This window comes from Musa acuminata, chromosome BXJ3-10, assembly GCF_036884655.1.
Source record: "Musa acuminata AAA Group cultivar baxijiao chromosome BXJ3-10, Cavendish_Baxijiao_AAA, whole genome shotgun sequence".
Taxonomy (NCBI): domain Eukaryota; kingdom Viridiplantae; phylum Streptophyta; class Magnoliopsida; order Zingiberales; family Musaceae; genus Musa; species Musa acuminata.
Genome location: NC_088358.1, coordinates 29,844,458 through 29,861,870, shown reverse-complemented (window position 1 = coordinate 29,861,870; position 17,413 = coordinate 29,844,458). Strand labels below are relative to the sequence as shown.

Sequence of the window (17,413 nt, the reverse complement as noted above, 5' to 3'; positions counted from 1 at the left end):
GCACCGCATGGCTTTACCCAAACTCATGTCATCCACTTGGCTTTGCTCATAACTAACTACGAAAAGCAAAAAAAAAAAAAAAAAAAAAAAAAGCTTGCACCAGCAGAATCTAAGCTACAGATTACTCTCAGTTTACTCGGAAATTTCGAAGCTATTCTATGTAAAGACATCTAATCAATTGTCGCTCGATATTTCATTTGTCACACGCAGGACGAGTCGGCCGATGAGCTTTGGGCTTCGTTCAAGATGATGGCGATCGACAAGGATGTCCCCGTACGATCAAAAGGGATATTTTTGGGTTCAATTCATTGAACACGGGATGGTTCTTCATGAACATACATGCCACCATCGTATCCCTTCTTTTTGGCCAAACCCAGCAAGGAAAGAGCGTGATTCGTTTACAGCGTCGTCACAATTCACACGACACATCTGGAGAGCACACTAGACTAGACTGATGATAACTTGCGTGCATCATTACGGGGGGATGGAAATCCCTAGCGTGGCACACCGCGGAGCACGACGGTCTCGATGCTGAGCCCGGGGCCAAACCCAAAGAGCACGCCCCACCGCAGTCCGTCGCCGGTGGTGGACCGCTCTTGCGTCACCGATCGCTTCCTGACCTCGTCCAACACGAAGTACACAGTGGCGCTCTGCATGTTCCCGTACTCGGAGAAAACATGCCGCGCCGTGGTGAGCTTCTCCGGCTGGAGCCCCAGCTTGCGCTCGATGGCGTCCATGATCGCCCAGTTCCCCGGGTGCGCCACCCAGAAGATGTCGTTCCAGTTGGTGATCCCCAGGGGCTTGAAAGCCTCGGTCAGGCTATGTTCTATGTTGTCGGCGATGATCATCGGCAACTGGCTGAAGAAATAGAAGGTCAGGCCTACCTCCCTGAGATGGCCACCGACGGCCTTCTCGCTCTCCGGTACCGTCACTTGCGTGGCCGACATGATCTCGTAGATCGGCTTTTCCACGCCTTGGATGGGATCTGCGCCCACGATGACCGCAGCTGCCCCGTCGCCGAACCCCGCTTGGCCTGCGAGAGCCTGGAAGTCGTGCTCGTCCGGGCCTCGGAAGCTGAGCACGGTGATCTCGCAGGACACCACGAGCACCCGGGCGCCCTTGTTGTTCTCGGCCAGGTCCTTGGCGATGCGGAGCATGGCGGCGCCCATATGACAGGCCTGGCTGTAGAGCATGATGCGGTTGACGGATAGAGGGAGGCCGAGGAGCTTGGCGAGGCGGTAGTCGGCGCCGGGCATGTCGATGCCGCTGATGGAACAGAAGACCAAGTGGGTGATGTCGGACATGGAGCGGCCCCACTCCTTGATGGCCTTGGCGGCGGCTTCCTTGGCCAGCTTGGGCACCTCCTCCACCACGATGTCCTGCCGGTCGTCGAAAGATGGCTCCATGTAGGCGCACAGTTTTGGCCGGTCTTTGAGGATCTCCTCCGTGAGATAGAGGTAGCGTCTTTTGACCATGGTCTTCTCGCCTTCGTCCGACGAACATGGCAAGCAAAAAACAGAGCCAAGTTAGTAGCTCTTTTCTTGCTTGCTCTGGTTGGGATGCATGCATGTTTCAGTGAATCGTACTGCAGACTAATTGTGGACCTCTCGATCTGTTGCAATAATTAAACTGCTAACACGCCTAGGCAGTACCAGAAAGACGCCAGTTGAAGACTCACGTCTAACCTGACGATTACGTTACGGTGCGTATATAGGCAGGAAACATGAACGGCAAAGTTAGTTAACCTCCCTCGACGATTACGTTATATCTGCTCTGAGCGAGTCTGATATGGACGTTAAATAAGCGAAGACGAAGAAGAACGAATGGATTGGCAAAAAAGAGTGAATCGCAGCGTTCAAGCGTGTGCGTGTGTGTGTGGTCATCTCCGCAGAAAGATTCTACGGTCGACTCGCAAGAATTTTCAGAGAAAGATATAGAACAGTCTCTTACAGATGCGCCGGAACTTGTGCTTCAGCTCCTGCATGTGCTCGGAGTTGGTGACGCGGAAGTAGTAATCCGGATACGTGCTCTGCTCGTAGAGATTGGGAGGGTTGGCGGTCCCGATGGCCATGATGGTGGCCGGACCTCGAGCCCTCTGTGCCTTGCGCATGGCGTGGAGGCTGGACATATTTACCTGCGTCGAAGCTCAAGCTCCAAAATCTAGATCTTGGAAGTGACTCACCTCCTTCGGCTATCTATGATATATATATAGGGAAAGACGATCCCCCGTTTGTACCCACCCTCACCCCTTCCCTCTTTCCCAAGGATTCCTAATGTATGCGTGCGCAGTCGCTATAATCGTTTCTGGTAACCTTATCTCATGGAATTTGTAAGGCTTCAAGCAAGCTTACTTGGCCGTGTCTCCTCTGTTTCTTCCCTCTGTAGATGACCATGCTTTCTTTGTATTCGGTCTTCCTTTGGCGCTAGCAAACATTTGCTCCACCTACTCCCGTTCACCGTGGATGGCTGCGGCTTACCTCTCAACGCTCTTGGAGAAAATGCAGACATCCACGGAATAATTATTGGGAGCCATCGCAAATATCGTAAGCGTCGTGGTGGAGATACTGCGACAGGAAGTCATCCTCAGACGAGGCCCTCACCAACCGCTCCCGACTCGTTTCTCGCCGCGTATGTTCCCGTGTGTGACCGGACGTCGATCGATTAATTCACGTCAATGGCGGAAGTCATCCTCGCCAACCCGATCGAGCCACAAATTAGACTTCCGATCCTCGCCACTTGGTTACGAGGAAGAGGTTAATGCTGTGGTCCACCCACGTCTCTCTCCACCATTGCATGGATCATTCGAGTGTTAAAGTTGATAACAATCGCTTGCGTTCTACCCAACACCCATTCGAGGACGTACAGGTTGGACAAATGTCGTTTCAAAAAGGACTGCTCTCACCCAAACAACTGAAAAACGTTGCGGATGTCAGCATGAGGTGATGCCAACGCAAGGAGTAGGTCCATGTGTCGGCATCTGGTGGTTCTCAGGCAGCAGTCTGAGCGTTGGTTTATTCCTTTGTCCATTCGTCAGCTTACCTCATCCCTCGCGGTGTTAGATGGCGTGACCGACTTGATTCGGACACTTCACCGAACCCACCCCGAATGGCAAACACAGTAGCCATATTTGCTGAGCTAAGACTAAGACATCCATGCATCTCCACCGAGCCAATCGTAGATAAATATGTAGTTTTCATGAGCAATTTATCGAGCATGCTGCGATACGCAAACATGTATTTGGTTTGAAGATCGGGATGCCGGTCTTTTAATTTGCGTTGACCCTTCGAGTGGTGTTAGTGTAAACAACCTTAAGCCGTGGCCTCCGGGCCGATGCGGCTTGGTTCGGGCCCGGATGACGGGGGGATCTCCCTGAGGCAGTTCATCTCCGGGACGTCATCTCCGGGAGGCAGTTCCTCGCCCAAGTACCTAGGGGGAGTCGTCGTCTTCGTACCTGCACAAAGGTCGGGTCGGGGTGCTCGGCCCGACCTCTCTGACGATCAAGTTAGTTGGTGTGGAGTGGATTTCAGATGAAGAAGTGTTTTTTCCCCGTCCTCCTTTTCGTTTATTTATAGGGTAGCTTACTGTTTCCTGATGTGCTTGTTTGCAGGGGGCAGGCTAGTAGCGTCTGACATTGGTGTTGATGTGACGTGAAGAACCGAGCCTGAGCAAGCGTTAATGCGCCTCAGTTGGCGTTTTGGTCTGCATTGACCATGGGTTGTGAGGCATTATTTGGGACAGCTGACGTCATGCGAGTCTTGTCGCCATTATTATCCTCATCATATTCCTCCCCGGAAAGAAGCTATACGTCGGTTCTCGTACTGGGAGTCCGATGCATGGCTCTTAGCTCTGAGATTGTTCGTTGGTTTACCACGGGGGGGCATGGATACTGGGGAGGTTAGCAGCAAAAAGGGAAGGGGGGGGGGGGGGGTGGTTGGGGGGTGTGCATGGCGGTATCGCGGGTAAGGTGCAGCCGATGGATACTGTTTGGTTTGAACAGTCCGGGATGGGGCGGGGGTCTTGAGTGACGCATGGCCGAGGAGCGCGGCATAGGCGCGTGAACCGCGCGGGTGCGGTCTCGGGAGCAGGAGGGCCGAGGAGCACGACGCAGGAGGGCTAGCCGCGCAGGTGTGTCACGGGAGCAGGAAGCCGAGGAGCACGACGCAGGCGGGTGAACTGCGCAGGTGTGTCTCGGGAGCTGAGGGCCGAGGGGCACGACGCAGGCAGGTGAACCGCGCAGGCGTGGTCTCGGGAGATGAGGGCCGAGGAGCACGACACAGGCGGGTGAACCGCGCAGGTGTGTCTCGGGAGCTGAGAGCCGAGGAGCACGACGCAGGCGGGTGAACCGCGCAGGCGTGGTCTCGGGAGATGAGGGCCGAGGAGCACGACGCAGGCGGGTGAACCGCGCAGGTGTGTCTCGGGAGCAAGAAGCCGAGGAGGCGAGCTGGCCGTGCAGGCGTGGTCTCGGGAGCAGGAAGCCGAGGAGCACGACGCAGGCTAGCTGGCCGCGCAGGTGTGTCTCGGGAGCAGGAAGCCGAGGAGCATGACGCAGGCGGGCTGGCCGCGCAGGTGTGTCTCGGGAGCAGGAAGCCGAGAAGCACGACGCAGGCGAGCTGGCCGCGCAGGTGTGTCTCGGGAGCAGGAAGCTGAGGAGCACGACGCAGGCGGGCTGGCTGCGCAGGTGTGTCTCGGGAGCAAGAAGCCGAGGAGCACGACGCAGGCGGGCAAACCGCGCAGGTGTGGTCTCGGGCATCGTGCGACCGAGTAGCACGACGCAGGCGGGCAAACCGCGCAGGTGTGGTCTCGGGCATCGTGCGACTGAGTAGCACGACGCAGGCGGGCAAACCGCACAGGTGTGGTCTCGGGCATCGTGCGACTGAGTAGCACGACGCAGGCGGGCAAACCGCGCAGGTGTGGTCTCGGGCATCGTGCGATCGAGTAGCACGACGTAGGTGGGACGGTCGTGCTGAGGTGGACTCGGCAGACTATGGACGAGGGACACGGCTCGAGGTTGTCTCCCGCCGAGCCGTGTAGACTCGGTAGAGTTTAGGTCATGGCTAATCAGCGAGCCGAGGGGGGGTAAGGTAGATACTGAACCTTCGCTCGGAAAAGGCCGAGGCGGGGCTTCGATTTCTTTCATGAGCACTACATTGGGTAGCCACTGCGGGTGCTTGACCTCTCTCATGGGGCCGGCAGCCGGAAGTCGTCCCTTCTCCTCCCGGCTGCCCAGGTCTCCGCTGTGATGTACCGGCTAGCCCGTTGGAGCATCTCTGGCACCGCGGTGGGAGGTCGCTCCACGAGGGACCAGAGGAATCTGGAAGGTCGCATGCCTATCATGAACGCCTACACTAACAGAGAGGGGTGAGTGTCCGGCAAACCCCGAATTTGCATGGCAAAGCGATCCACAAAATGTGAGAGAGGCTCGTCCTCCCTTTGCTTGAGTCCAAGGAGCAGTGCCGCGGAAGGCTTCGACCGTGCATAGGCCATGAAGTGGAGCTCGAAGTCATTGACGAGCTGGTCGAAGGACGCGATCGTTTCGGTCTTCAAGCCGCCGAACCACATGTGGGCCAGCCCTCTCAGAATGGTGGGAAACACTCTACACATCAGGGCATCAGAGGTCCCGTATAGCGCCATCCGGGCGTGAAAAGCAGCTACATGATCCGCCGGGTCGGTGGAGCCATCGTAAGCATCAAGAGAGGGGAGTTGGAAGTCCGGGGGGACTGTCTGATCTCATATCTCGGGTGTGAAGGGAAACCCTTAGTGTGCATCCTCCCCGAGCTCTCCCTTGGACCTATGAACCTCTTTTTGCACCTCGTCGAGTCGCTGGCTGACGAAGCGCAACTGAGCCCGTAGAGAGTCCGAAGAGAGTGCCTCGGGTTCCGGGCGGCCGCTCGGGTTTGCCATCACTGGATCCCCGAGTGGGGTCGATCGGACCCGAGGCGAAGTGGGGGGCTCCGGAAGTGTCATGTGGGCCCGAACGGGCGGCTCCTGTTGTCGCAGTGGTCGGATCGCAGGTGGGTGCATCGGATGAGAAACGAGCGGAATAATAGTTTGCACCATATCCATCAGAGCTCGAACTTGACGGGCGAGGTCCTGAAAGGCCTCGGGTGACATGGGCGTCGAGTCGGCTGGGGCGCCATAGGGCGGCGACATGCCCGGGTCGCTAAATATTCGCCAATATCGTTCCGAGGTCGTGGCGGGGTGTTCGTCATGATGGTATCCGTGCGGGGGATGTTCCCCCGAGGCTTCAGTCAGATGCGACCTCTCAGTCGTGGGCTCATATGAGCCGCTCGGGTGATCACCCGACATTCCGAGCCCTCCTTCTAGTGCAAAAATGTTAGTGTAAACAATCTTAAGCCGTGGCCGACACGGCTTGGTTCGGGCCCGGATAACGGGGGGATCTCCCCGAGGCAGCCTTCGAGTCCGCCGAGGTGGTGGTGTCGTCGTCTCCGGGAGGTAGTTCCTCGCCCGAGTACCTAGCGGGAGTCGTCGTCTTCGTACTTGCACAAAGGTCGGGTCGGGGTGCTCGGCCCGACCTCTCCGACGATCAAGTTAGTTGGTGTGGAGTAGATTTTAGATGAAGAAGTGTTTTTTCCCCATCCTCCTTTCCGTTCGGAATGCAGGGGTATTTATAGGGTAGTTTACTGTTTCATGATGTGCTCGTTTGCAGGGGGCAGGCTGATAGCGTCTGACATTGGTGTTGACGTGACGTGAAGAACAGAGCCTCAGCAAGCGTTAATGCGCCTCGATCGACGTTCTGATCTGCATTGATCAGGGGTTGTGAGGCATTATTTGGGACAATTGACGTCGAGTCTTGTCGCCGTTATTATCCTCATCAAGGGGAACCTGTAGAACTAAAGAAGCTGCCAAGCCGGTCTCCAACCATCGCATCCCAAGGGTCGAACGAACAAAAAAGTCGTCCGACATAGATATCAGCCAAACCAAGTCAATTGTCTGCTGAAGGTGATCGAACGAGGAGACGGCCACCCAGCAAGCTGCCATTCCATTTCCCTCTTATTAATACGCACTGAGGGTGGTGGAGTCAAAAGACGGTTCCGGAAATCATGCGCCGGGTTGGTCTTCGTTTGTATCCGACAGGAGGAAAGACTCTGGTATAGTCCGACAAAGGATCGGTCCAGATTTTATGATATCTATGTCGGAATATGGAAAAGGATGACCGTCCATCGGACGACTCCTTTTAAATCTCAACCACACGCCTACTTCGATGGCAACGATTATTTTTTATTCAGAAAACATGAGTAATCGACTCGTTGAGATTCTTCTATTTTCTCTCTCTTGGATCCGCGAGCTTATCGATCGGGTAAAGACACTCGTTACGGTGCGTGCAATCAATCTCCTCTTTGCTTGATACCCCGAAAGGACCCACGAGGCTTTGGCTTAGTTTTCCATTGACACAAACCAGCATACGATGGATTGTACAGGAAAAATAAGAGGAAGAAACATTAATCGTATCATGCTCCACACCACGTATGATGGAGTCCCCGTCGCCCTGAAGTCGTCCGGGACGGGAGATCCATCCAATTCCTTATTTAATCGACATCGCCCCTCCCACGAGTCTTAGCAGCGTGCAGTGTAGTACAAGAACAACGGTTAAAAGCCACCGATGTAATGTAGTTTTCACGGAGGGGATCCCAACCCCCACGGACTAGATAGGGACGCTGTGGAGGACGACGGTCTCGACGGTGAGGCCGGGGCCAAAGCCGAAGAGCACCCCCCATTGGCAGCCCTGGCCGGTGGTGGCGTGGCCCTCCATCGCCGATCGCTTCCTCATCTCGTCCATGATGAAGAGCACCGACGCGCTCTGCATGTTCCCGTACTCGCCGAGCACGTGCCTCGTCGCCGCCAGCTTCTCCGGCGCCAGCCCCGCCCTGGCCTCCACTTGGTCGATGATGGCCCGTCCCCCTGGGTGCACTATCCAGAACAGCTCGTTCCAGTTCGTGATGCCCAGCGGCTCGAACGCCCCCTCCAGGCATCGCTCGATGTTGCTGCCCACGATGGCTGGAAGCTTGCTCGCCAGGTGGAAGGTCAGACCGATCTCCCTCAGGTGTCCCGCTACCATTTCCTCGCTCTCCGGCAGCATCACCTGCGACGCCGAGGCCAACTCGAAGATGGGCTTCTCGGCCCCCTCGACCGGGTCCGCTCCGACGATGAGCGCCGCAGCGCCGTCACCGAAGAGGGCCTGGCCGATGAGGTTCTCGAAGTGGTCGTCGTCTGGGCCGCGGAAGAACATGACGTTGAGCTCGGAGCAGACCACCAGGACACGGGCGTCCTTGTTGTTCTCGGCGAGGTCCTTGGCCACGCGGAGTGCGGTGCCGCCGGCGTGGCAGCCCACGTTGTAGAGCATCACGCGGCGAACAGAAACAGGGAGGCCTAGTAACTGGAGGAGACGGTAGTCGACGCCAGGGATGTCCACCCCGGCGGCGGAGCAGAAGACCAGGTGGGTGATGTCCGACGTGGGGCGGCCCCACTCCTTGATGGCCTTGGCGGCCGCCTCCTTCGCCAACCTCGGCACCTCCTCCAGCACTATCAGCTGCCGGGCGTCGAAGGACGGTGCCATGTACTCGCACAGGCTCGGGTTCTTCTTCAGGATCTCCTCCGTCAGGCTCATGTGACGCTTCTTGATCGTCGACTTCTCACCTGTACGCATGCAACGAATCAACAAACGATCAGTTTTTTCCTCTCAGATATCATCACAAAACCCACTGCACACACACATATATACATAACGTGCGAAAGAAACGCCAGAAGAGCGTGAATCGATGATGAGGAGGAGGAGGAACAGCTCCATGTACTTACATATGCGCTTGAACTTTCGTTTGAGTTCCGTCTTGTCCTCTGCGTTGGTGATTCGGAAGTAGTAATCGGCATACTCCATCTGGTCCATCACGTTCGCCGGATTGGCGGTCCCGATGGCCAGGATGGTGGCCGGACCGTCGGCGCTCTGCGGTCTGGGGAAGGCGTCGAAGCTGTCCATTCTCTGCCGTCGGAATCGATGTACCAAATGATCGCTCGAGGGATATCGGCAGAGGTGGAGAACGACGGTGCGACGAAGCAAGGCGCATGCTTGGCGTCTTGATATAGATGGACATCACGTGGTGGGACGAAACAAGGGAGCCTTTTCGGGTCGGTCAGCCTGCAATAATTCAGTCGGAAATGGGGAGTTTGACGATGCCCTCTGGCGATTGGTGAGACGCTGTCCGACGTATGTTACCAACCACCCACTCTGACAAGTTAAAGCGGACAACCGCCACAAATAACATAATCGCGGACCGCAGCCTATCGGGAACAGGCGAGCAGCCATGGAGGACCGAGTCCAGTCTACGGACATGGTAATTTCGGGGAACCCACCAAACAACCCTGCGGATCACGGAAAACAAATCCCATAGGATTGGATTGTTTGAATAATGGCAACCCATCTCCTTCACCGCATTCATTCCCTTATTTGGAAATTATTGGTGAAGGCAAGAATTTATTGGTACTGTGGTATTTTGAAGTAGCCGTCCGTCCGTCCGTCCGTCCGTCCCTGAAACAAGGATTGGTTAGAAAACGCCGAAACAACTGTATCGATTTCAACATTTTCTTCGCACACACGACACCGCTATCGCCGAGGACGATCCGCTCGCAATTATCTCGGACCATTCATCAACCTATGCATCGACGCAAGATTGCGTATTTTGCCAAGTCAGTCAAGCGAATTACAAAAAAAAAGGAAGAAAAAGATAATATCAAAAGATGTGGCGTGAACGTGTGAAACATGGGCAAGGATGCGAAACGAGGTTGGTGGCATCGTGAGATGGGCTCGATCGATGACTTGAGCTCTGAAACAAATCGTAAACTCGAGTCATTTTCTTTCAGTCAACCCGTGGTATGCCTTTCGAGTGACCGTGGCATTCCCCTCGAGTCATACGCCGTTGACTCGGTGCGCCTCCTCCGTTTCCACGCAGCAGCGCTTGCCTGCTCTCCCAGACCACGCCACGCCGATCGGATGCACTCGGATACACGATTCGGTCATTTTCTAGAGATTACTTACGGTCATCGATCCGTAAGTATGTTCCCTCTTGATGACATGACACCATTTTATGCATGATTTGGTCATTTAGTAGAGTTTAGGATCGCTCGAAAGCGACTTACGATGGCAGTAGTAATGTTGCGTCATCGTGATTAGCTACTTTATTTTTTGTGCATTTTTTAGATTCCTTCGCAGCTTTAGTTGGTCAATACCTAACAAGAGATCGTGCGAATAGATTGCTACACTACAGGAGCCATCTTTCTTTACCTGAAACCTGCAAACGCTGGCATGGCAAGAAGAGTCTTCCGTTGCAGAAAATGATATGAGGCTATAGTTGAAAGTGGCACTTGAATGAATAATTCATAACCACGAATAAAATGGGCGATTCTTGAGTCAGATTCGCACGCAATAAAAAGACATATCGTCCACAATCAAACGGAACTGTGAGGCCGAATTAAAATGTTTTACGTAATGGCTTGGGTGAAGAAGAGAAGTCAAATGAATGGGCAATGGTTGGTGGAGCTAACAATAATTCTCTAAGAACACAAGAAGCTACTCATTTTCAATCCTCATTTGACGTCAAACTCTCGAACTCATCACAAATAGTCCGCAAACAAAGCCTCCTAAAATAAGGCCGGGGTGGGTGGAGGATGTCGTGGCGGTCGAAGAGAGAGGGAATGGAAGCATTCAGAAGTCAATGCACAAACACTCGCATAGCCACCCAGTTTACTTTGATCCCGACTTGCTGTCAGCCACTGTAAAGAAATCACGTACGTCATGGCGTGCGTTTGTGTGTGTGTGTGTATTCGCTCAGATCCTCTTTAGCTTCGCAAAGTGTTAGGTATGGTACGCATGCACCGAGTTGCTTTCTCGAGACTGAATCATGTACCCATAAATGTCGGCGGTTCATAAAAGTCTTCCTTCGATGACTTGCGGGATCAGTAGAGGTCGCGACCGGATGAGATGCTAAAGCAGCACCGAAGGATCGATTAGTATGGTCCAAGAATCTGGTGCTTTTGTGTGACACGCCTATCAACAAGAACTCTGTCGCTAGACAAAATGGCCACAACGTGTGGTTCGCGAGACGATCAGTATGCTTTAGATCGTGTTCTTTCGTCACCCCGGAAAGGATAAGATTACCGGCAATCTTCTTCTTTCGACCAAAGGTAGTGTAAGGGCGATGGTGAAACGCACCCGAGAGGAAAAAGTAGTGGTCGGAATCGGGTTCTTCCTCCATCATAATGTCACCGATTAGATGAGAGGAACAAGCAGTAGTTGGAACCGGGTTCTTCTTCGATCATGATGTCACCGATTTAGAGATATTATATCTAGGGAAGTCAACTTTGAGAAGGATGAAACCTAAAACATGCCGGCCCAAGTAGAACAGCTAAGGTTGTGTTGATCCTCCATCTACAGTAATGACCGTTCAGCTGCGTAGCATATAATTTCAGGTGTTATTATTTTTTACAAAAAGAAAAAAATGCTATATTGATTTAAGGATTAAAGCGAAGAGGAAAAGAAACGTGAAGAGTGAGATCGGACCAACGAGTGGCTTACAATGTTAGAGGAACAGAGTATGCGATAAATGTTTACTTTAAGCTCATCCGAGGAAAAATATCATAAAATAAACTCATAAAAAACTCTAAAAAAAAAACCAAAGATTATGAGAGATCGATTCTGTTGGTAACCTTTACCTCATGGTTGAGTTGTTAGCATGGCTCGGTTCAGTCTCGGATACATAGAGTTGCCCATGCAGATGTTCGAGTCACGTCCATGTTGGGTCGGGTTAGGTCCAAACGTTGTCTCCCGAGCACGGTTCTCCCTCGGTGGGTTGCTGCTATTTCATTGTCGGTTCCTGCACAAGGGTTGAGGTTGGGAAGAGGATTTCCCAACTCGACCCATCCAAAGTTCAAGTCAATGTTGAGTGGAGTTAGAGGGAATTAAGTTGAGTGGAGTTAAGGGTCAATTAACTGCGGTCGACTTCTCGTGTAGCCAGCTTAAGTTTTTGTGCGAGTGTCAACCAACTTGCACGAGTCGACATCGCCTCGAGTTTTTCGAGACAACTATACTGTGATGATGTTGTTCGTACGGAGGGGGCGACGACCGATTGTTTGTCACGTGTGTGTTATGTGTCACATCAGATTTGAAGTTTCACATCTGCATCGTCATGTGTCTGGGACTACGTGACCGAGATCCAAAATACGTTTTATCATATTCTATCAGCAAAATCGACTATCTCCGTACAATCCATCCTGATCCAGTTGGAAAAAGAGTTGGAAGGAGATAGCAGCTGGAGGCGATGCAACAATCATCACCCATTAAGAGATGTTCACTGGTGTGGGCTTTAGAAGGCAAACCTTATAACTTAAGGAGAAAAGACGGAAGGAATTCAAGGGAGGTGCTTTGCCTAAAAACTTATTTGTATAGGGCAAGGATCAAGGAGTCTCGAAATGGCCACAACTCCGTCATGCCGAGCTCTACATATAAGGAAGATTGAAATGTGATCATTTGGAGTTTAGTCTTCAAAGCAATATATAATCTCCAAGATATTAACATCATGAGCACATCTAAAGAACCTAACCCATGAGATGGGGGAGAAGGGTCATTAGGCATTGGTAAGGAGGACACTCTTGTTTTAGAGGGAATCATCGCAAGTGAGGCTAAAGGAGATTATTGCTACTCCCTTTTTTTTATACCTTTATCAATTGTGCTTTTTATCAAAGTGATATTGAAGAAACTTTTGCCTCGAGATACTCATTTGGCCCAATCCATTGAGAAGCTTAACAACTAAAACCCAATATGAACCTCAACTTCATTTGCTAATGCAAACACAAGGCATCGATGCAGTGGCCTAATTTGAACAAACATTCACCAAATCATGATGATGTGTCTTAATATGTGATCGAATGAATATTAATGACCGATATATATTGAATTTTTCTTGGTCAAACAAATTAAGAAATTGCAAATGCAATCAACTTAGGTTTTCGATAAAATCTTCGATTTTTATTTTTTCTGGGTGTATCAGTATTTTTTTTTTTTTTTGAAAGTATCGATTGTCCAAGAATAAAATGGTATTTGATTGAGACCCAACTAAATCCGACGATCGAGATCTACTTAATAATTATAATCATTAATCAAGTTAAAGTCAATGAATAATATAACCTGAAGGGTGAAGAATATATCGATTAATAAATAAAATATTAAGGGTATTTCGATAAAAATATTTGGACGGAATAAAATAGAATATTTATCCTTTTGTAAATGGACATAAATATCTTTCATTCTTCATCCTCCCCCTTTTCTTTTTCTTCTTTTTCTTCCTCCTATTCAAAGGATAATGTCAAAAGGACAACGAGCGAGATCGGACGATATCGAGTACGAGCTAAGGAGTATTGATTAATAGTAAGGGGAGTGGACTAAAAAAGTACTAGTGATAGTGAGCACAAGTAGAAAGCATCTCGACGATCAACAATAGAAAGTGCAAAGGCAATGATTGTAATGGGTTATGAGAAAGGAAGCAAAAAATAAAATCAGAATTAGTGGGATTGTAAATAATAAATTATTATCTTATAAATTTTTTTAAGAAATTAAAAATAATAAGAGACTGCTAATAATATAAAATTTAAGAAAAAGGCCTAAATAGTAAGCTCAATGAAATATGGGTTGTGACCTCCACAAGTTTGGACTATATGGGTTCTGACCCAACCAGCCCTATATACCATGCTGGGCCAAGTCTTGGCTTGGGGAAGAAGCAATACCCTCCAGCGGCAAGCAGAATTAAGAGAGGGGAAATCCCACCCTCGACTCTTTGGACTTTGGATCTCGAGACGAAGAGAAGACAGACGCCGAAGACATGTTTAGGAACCAGTACGACACGGACGTGACGACATGGAGCCCGGCGGGGCGTCTGTTCCAGGTGGAGTACGCCATGGAGGCCGTCAAGCAGGGGGCCGCCGCCGTCGGCCTTCGCTCCACCTCCCACGTCGTCCTCGCCACCGTCAACAAGGCCGCCTCCGACCTCTCCTCCCATCAGCGCAAGGTCTTCAAGATTGACGACCACATCGGCGTGGCCATCGCCGGTCTCACCGCGGACGGTCGTGTTCTTTCCCGCTACCTCCGCAACGAGTGCATCAACCACGCCTTCGTCTACGAGTCTCCCCTCCCCGTATCCCGCCTCGTCGTCCGCCTAGCCGACAAGGCCCAGGTCCTTCACTCCCTCTTCCCTTCCCTTTGCGTTTTGAGAGTTCAATTAAATTCACGATGTATCAACTCCGTCCATCTTCTTTGGAATTTCTTTATATAAGAAATGTCTTTCAGAAAGCAGATTCTTCTGTAAATAGAACTCTTAGGTTGCCCTACTATATGTATGACTATGTTGGTTGGGGGAATGAATAACTAGGGTTTAGGACACAATGCAGCAGGAGGATCTTATTTTCTTCAACTCTTTTGGTGGGTGCTTGTCATTCTTACGACGATCATGCTAATCTCTTCTGCCTGTAATTAGTTGTCGATTATGTGGCATGCTCTTTCTCATGTTTGTGGTCATGGATCGGTGGTATCCAGGCCAATATGGCAGTCAGTACCCCCACGGCCGCCCCTCATTGGTTCTATATTTCTGTGGAACTTTTATCATCCTCACTCTTCTTAGATTCAAATAACTACAGAACTTGATGCCTTATACAGTCAACACTTAATGCAAACTCTTTGATAGCAAATTGACAAGTTTGCTTGGTCACATTACAAATCTCAAGTGAACATTTAGAAGGAATTAATCACATCACGTGTTCTTAACAGGTGCATCACCTGGTTATTCTTTGTGCTTACCTTTGGGTTCCATGTAGCCATCTTTTTTAAGTTGGAATTGCATGTTTTTTATACCAGGGACATGTTTGCTGCACATTCAAATTGTATGTCGGAATCATTAGTTTCTTGTGGTTGGATGACCCCCTATCTCACAAGTTAGGATGACCCTGCAAATTTACCGTTTTCTTATTGTTGGTGCTTTTTCCAGCATTTATATGAGCACGTCAATCTTTTTTCCTTTTGCTTGCAAGTGGCACTTTACTTTGTTCATCTTTTTTTTTTTCTTTATATGCATCAAATTATTGCCCTGCAATTTCAGTTACATCTTTTATGTGGGATGCTGTTGTTCATGTATATCTGTGATGTTATGCTGGAATTCTGGGCAAGAATGACACTTGCACCCATCTACAACCACTCAATGGTTTTTGAGTTATGTGAAACTTTGATCATCCTCGCCCTCTTAGATTCAGATAGGTCTTAAATTACCTCTTGCCAAGTTTCACAAAAACTAGAACTTAAAAGTTCTAAAAAAAGTCAGCAAGTTGATGAGTTTCCTTGCTCATATTTTGTATTATGGTTAAGATTAGAAGCATAATCACATCATATTGATCTGAACAGTTGCATTTCCTGTTTAACTTTATGCTTATGTTTTGGTTGCATTTATCGATCTTTGGATTTATGCCAGGTTGGAATAGCAGTGTTTTTTGTACCATCAAAAGAGTGTAGTGTTTAGTATATATCCAGCCTTGGGTTATTTTTGTGGTTGCAAATAACCAGAAGTGGTCCATGGAAAGTAGAACCGGAGGACAATATAAGGGGGCATTTAATATTTGTCTAACCATCGGGAAGGATAGAAAGTGGATAAGTTTACTTCATGCTTGGAAGCTGGATAGATGCAAAAAGGAAAAGCTAGGAAACAAATTATCTGCAGAAGAATGACTGTTGTTTTAACAGCCTTATCCAATATAATGTATAAAACCAAAGCACTTGTTACTCCATTGCTCATTTTGTCCTGGCACTACTAGATGGTTCTGAATATCCATGCAATAGAGAAATTAATGCAAGCATCCTGAAAATTATAAAGCTAGGCAAGAGTAAGCTAAACATGTGGTGAGTATGTATGTCCTCGTTACTGGATTCTAAATTGACTTATTATTATTATTGTATGTACATTATAGACAAGATTCTTCTGCCTCCTTTAGATACCTCGATCTTGCTGTATATTATTTTGATATCTTACCTTGTAAAACTGGGTTTCACATTTCTGAACAATTTATAAACCTATATTTTTCATTGTGTCCAGGTCTGAACATATGGCTATTTGTTCTTATTTTGATAGCCGCTACAACTTGAGCCAAGGGTAATCCTTGACAGATAAAAGCAGAAAATAGAGAGGAAAAGATCATGTGGCTTGATGATCCTCAAAATATGTGATGTTCCACTGCATTTGGTGGCCTTGACCTCCTATTATAGAATTGACAATTGATCGTTCTTGTTTATTGGATTGTTTATTGAATAGACAATAGAAAATGTAGCTGGACATTTTCTTTTATGATGCCCGTTTCTTGTTTTAGCTCACATGGCTACATAATCTTTGACTTAAAAATCGATAAGATACATATTTGTTCTATGAAAACTGATTCGAGAGTTTGGCATCATTTTTGTAATGTCTACTGCAGGTCTGTACACAGCGTTCTTGGAAAAGGCCCTATGGTGTGGGTCTGCTTGTTGCTGGATTAGATGAAACTGGAGCTCACCTCTACTACAACTGCCCCAGTGGAAACTATTTTGAGTACCAGGCATTTGCGATTGGATCCCGCTCCCAAGCTGCAAAAACTTATATGGAGCGCAGATTTGAGGCTTTCAACAACTATTCCCGTGATGAACTGATCAAAGATGCAATTTTTGCCATCAGGGAGACACTGCAAGGAGAAAAGTTGACCAGTTCCATCTGCACTGTTGCTATTGTCGGAATCGACGAGCCATTTCATGTGATTGATCAGAAGATAATACAGGAAGTAATTGATTCAGTGGAGATTAAAGAAGATGCTGCTGCTGCTGCAGATCAGGCTCCCGCACAAGATGACGACAAGAGCTCAGAGGCTGCTCCAATGGATATTTGATCGGGACAGATTTTAAACAGAGCGGTCGTAACTTTTGCAGTTGCAACATTTCATCTCTACATGGCTCATGCTTGAACGCATCATGATGTTTAATGTTAAACGGAACATGTGCTTTACGAATACCTTGCAATTTGGTTTTGGGTTGGCATTAGAGCTAGCTTTTGGACAATTAGAATATTGGATCATGCTTTCAGAAGTTAAGACTATGCTAAGGATGTTCATTTGGCACGCCATCCGCCCATTGTGTGTATCCTTCAATCTACCTGAGCTGCTGAATGTTTGTGGAAAATTTGTGATCCAGGCTGCAATCCATATCTTCCTTTAGATCTTCGCACATACCATGACGCTCACATGCTATCGCTTGTGATGTACTAATCAATTATGTCCGAAAATAACCATTAAAGATGCAACATTTTGCGGCCTTTTCATAAATTATGGGCGTGGTAAGGTTTGTTCT

General features: G+C 49.4%; 4 protein-coding genes across 4 annotated transcripts; 1 reads left to right on the top strand and 3 right to left on the bottom strand.

Annotated features, from left to right (window-relative positions):
* Nucleotides 1-274: 274 nt before the first annotated feature.
* On the bottom strand, nucleotides 275-2,226 carry LOC103968787 (curcumin synthase 2). The gene is made up of 2 exons (XM_009382100.3): nucleotides 1,951-2,226; nucleotides 275-1,486 (listed from the first exon to the last, which is right to left on the bottom strand). The coding sequence occupies exons 1-2, from the start codon at nucleotides 2,126-2,128 to the stop codon at nucleotides 495-497; spliced, it is 1,170 nt and encodes a 389-aa protein (XP_009380375.2). The 5' UTR covers nucleotides 2,129-2,226; the 3' UTR covers nucleotides 275-494.
* A 2,952-nt stretch (nucleotides 2,227-5,178) lies between these two features.
* LOC135651457 (uncharacterized) lies at nucleotides 5,179-5,631 on the bottom strand. The gene is made up of 2 exons (XM_065171527.1): nucleotides 5,376-5,631; nucleotides 5,179-5,327 (listed from the first exon to the last, which is right to left on the bottom strand). Exons 1-2 carry the CDS (start codon nucleotides 5,629-5,631, stop codon nucleotides 5,179-5,181), a joined length of 405 nt encoding a protein of 134 aa, XP_065027599.1.
* A 1,814-nt stretch (nucleotides 5,632-7,445) lies between these two features.
* LOC103968786 (phenylpropanoylacetyl-CoA synthase) lies at nucleotides 7,446-9,143 on the bottom strand. The gene is made up of 2 exons (XM_009382098.3): nucleotides 8,815-9,143; nucleotides 7,446-8,655 (listed from the first exon to the last, which is right to left on the bottom strand). Exons 1-2 carry the CDS (start codon nucleotides 8,990-8,992, stop codon nucleotides 7,664-7,666), a joined length of 1,170 nt encoding a protein of 389 aa, XP_009380373.2. The 5' UTR covers nucleotides 8,993-9,143; the 3' UTR covers nucleotides 7,446-7,663.
* A 4,644-nt stretch (nucleotides 9,144-13,787) lies between these two features.
* Nucleotides 13,788-17,184, top strand: LOC135651487 (proteasome subunit alpha type-1-like). The gene is made up of 2 exons (XM_065171558.1): nucleotides 13,788-14,234; nucleotides 16,513-17,184. Exons 1-2 carry the CDS (start codon nucleotides 13,884-13,886, stop codon nucleotides 16,954-16,956), a joined length of 795 nt encoding a protein of 264 aa, XP_065027630.1. The 5' UTR covers nucleotides 13,788-13,883; the 3' UTR covers nucleotides 16,957-17,184.
* Nucleotides 17,185-17,413: the final 229 nt, after the last annotated feature.